General features: G+C 44.9%; 1 protein-coding gene across 1 annotated transcript in view; it reads left to right on the top strand.

The window, feature by feature from the left end:
* Positions 1–2,425, top strand: part of LOC133984553 (insulin-like growth factor-binding protein 3) — a 22,644-nt gene extending 20,219 nt beyond the window's left edge. Inside the window, exon 4 of the mRNA XM_062423959.1 lies at positions 2,266–2,425. Coding sequence (XP_062279943.1) covers positions 2,266–2,391 — 126 coding nt within the window. The 3' untranslated portion in view covers positions 2,392–2,425. The remainder of the gene's footprint in view (positions 1–2,265) is intronic.

Raw genomic sequence — 2,425 nt, 5'->3', positions numbered from 1 at the left:
GTAGTGTACAGTGGCCTTTTTTTTCCTTTTTCTTTTTTTTACAGCTTTTTCTCTAAAAACAGCTGCCTGCTGTGGCTGAAAACAACTCTATGAGAGCGCTGAGAGTGAACCAAAACAGTAAAGTTGCAGCCAGACAGCTAAACAATGAGCTGAAAGTTGCTATAAAACCCTTTAAAGCCGAGGGGAGCTGCAGAGTGGCTGATGATCTCTGTAGGTTCATCACTATGAGTGACACTACTCACATTACACATTGTAATATAATACATTGTTATTATAAAGAAAACATCAATTAAAGCGATAACTATAGAAAAGTCTTAAACCAAACCCAGAATTAACTGGAAGGTACAGTAATAGTGGTTCATAGTAAATACATTAAAACATGCAAAAAATGTTGGTATGGTCCTGTAATGATGCAAGTTTGACCTTAAAGCAATTGGTAAAAGTGTGCTGGAGTACAGAGCCAAATAAATATACTAATAGACTGTATTTACAGTATATTCTGATAGACAGGCAGAGAGACAGACAGGTGTGTCTCGGCCCTTACTGGCTACCTCGCTCATCTGTCACCACTCTTCCTGTGGGGAGATGATGTGTAGGAGGATTATTCTGAGCCAGAGTTTAGCCTGGCCCGCCTGATTGTGTCGTGTACCCCAAATGGAGCTCATAAAGTTGCCACTCCACAAAGCCCGGCCCCCTGTGGGACATCTGATATTACTGCATGCATGCGTGTGTGTGTGTGCACATGTGTGTAAGCAGGTGGGGGGTATGTATACTTGCAGTACATACACAACTCTTGTTTGTGTGCGCCTACATGTTTGCCGATGTGTGTTTATGTGCGCACACGCACTCGCGCTCGTGCACTTGCAGGCCATAATCAGCTCCAGATGATTTTGAGTGTCTGCCAGCTTCCCAGAATAGCAGCGCTGGTTTCCCTGCAACCCTCCAACTGGCCTTGGCAAATATTTTAGCAACTCCATGTTTACCTTCACACTCCTTCACTCTCACTCACTCAGTGCGTTCCTCATTCCCTGCCCCTCTCTATCAAAAATAATCAGCATTTTCATCGTTTACACCCACTGGTCAGGAGCACATAAATAAACCTAAATGGGAAAAACTCGATAGGAACTTTGCATGTTGTTCATGCTGGTTGCACGTGGATGTGGAGTGGAGTTCTCCCGCTCTGATCTTGCAGGGCGTACTCGCTCCTAACTTGACACATACAGAAGAAGCTTGGACAGGTCACTTTCTGATGCACTGGGTACCCCTTTAGCGTCATTTCTCAACATGCAGGGCACTCCAATAGACTTCTATAGACTCCCACAACATCTGAAATAGACATCATGAGACCGATAACCTAATAATAATCTATATAAGGTGACAAATTTCTATATTCGGAGGTGGCGGGCTGGCTGGGTGGATGTCTGGATAAATAGATGGTAAAAACAGGACTTTGCTTCAGGAGACCGCCGTTCGCTTCCTGTTTCCAACTGTGGGTCAGGACAGTTTTTAACCCAAACCAGGATCTTTCCCTAACCATAACCAAGTGGTTTTTATGTCTAAACCTAACCAGACCTTCACCACGGCATTCTCACACCATAAAACATCATTATTTTTTTAACAGTGAGTGCAGCATGTTGAAAAATGATGCTAAAGGGGTACCCAGAATGTAAAGTTTGGGTATGTGATGAGTTGGCAGTGAGAACATGCTGGATCTTGATACACGTGTTATCGTCTTTCACGAGGCATCATCTGTGTGTTTATCTCTGATAGTTTCTGCACATAAAAAACTCTCAGACAGTTCCAGGCAGCGGGGCATTCCTCTCCATGATCGATGAGTTGTTTGTCTTATTAAGAGTTCTGCTGAGGCATGACTTGGCCTCCTGACAAGCATCCAAAATCCGAAAGCCAACAAAGAGACTGTTATTACAATACACACATGCACACTGACGGTGGTGTTGATAAAGCTGTGTCAGGGTAAAGCCTCACCTTAGAAACGCTAATCTGTTTTTCGCTGCGATAATTCCTACACTACTTCACTGTCTTTTTCTTTATCTCCATTTCTCTCCCTCCTGTTTGCCTCCCCTGTCTCCAAACTAAAGATGGAAGTCAAAGCTTGTTGAGTTTGTCCGTGCTCTGCTGGTGCCACCTATCTGTGCAATCCTTCATGTTTAGGTCTGCGCATGTTAATCTTCAGATGTGCTTAGTGTAAGCAAACAAGCAGCTTTGCACGACTAAAAAATGTTCTTTCGCTCCACATCTTTGCAGTGCCGTCCATCCAAAGGCAGGAGGCGGGGATACTGCTGGTGTGTGGACAAATACGGGCAGCCTTTGCCTGGCTACGACGGCAGGGAGCGAGGTGAGACGCAGTGCTACAGCCTGGAGAGCAAATGAGAGGACGGAGGGACGACGAGTGGACGGAGAGAGG

Source organism: Scomber scombrus, chromosome 8, assembly GCF_963691925.1.
Source record: "Scomber scombrus chromosome 8, fScoSco1.1, whole genome shotgun sequence".
In the NCBI taxonomy this organism is placed as follows: domain Eukaryota; kingdom Metazoa; phylum Chordata; class Actinopteri; order Scombriformes; family Scombridae; genus Scomber; species Scomber scombrus.
The sequence above is the reverse complement of the archived record's forward strand: the minus strand, read 5'-3'. Positions and strand labels throughout refer to the sequence as shown.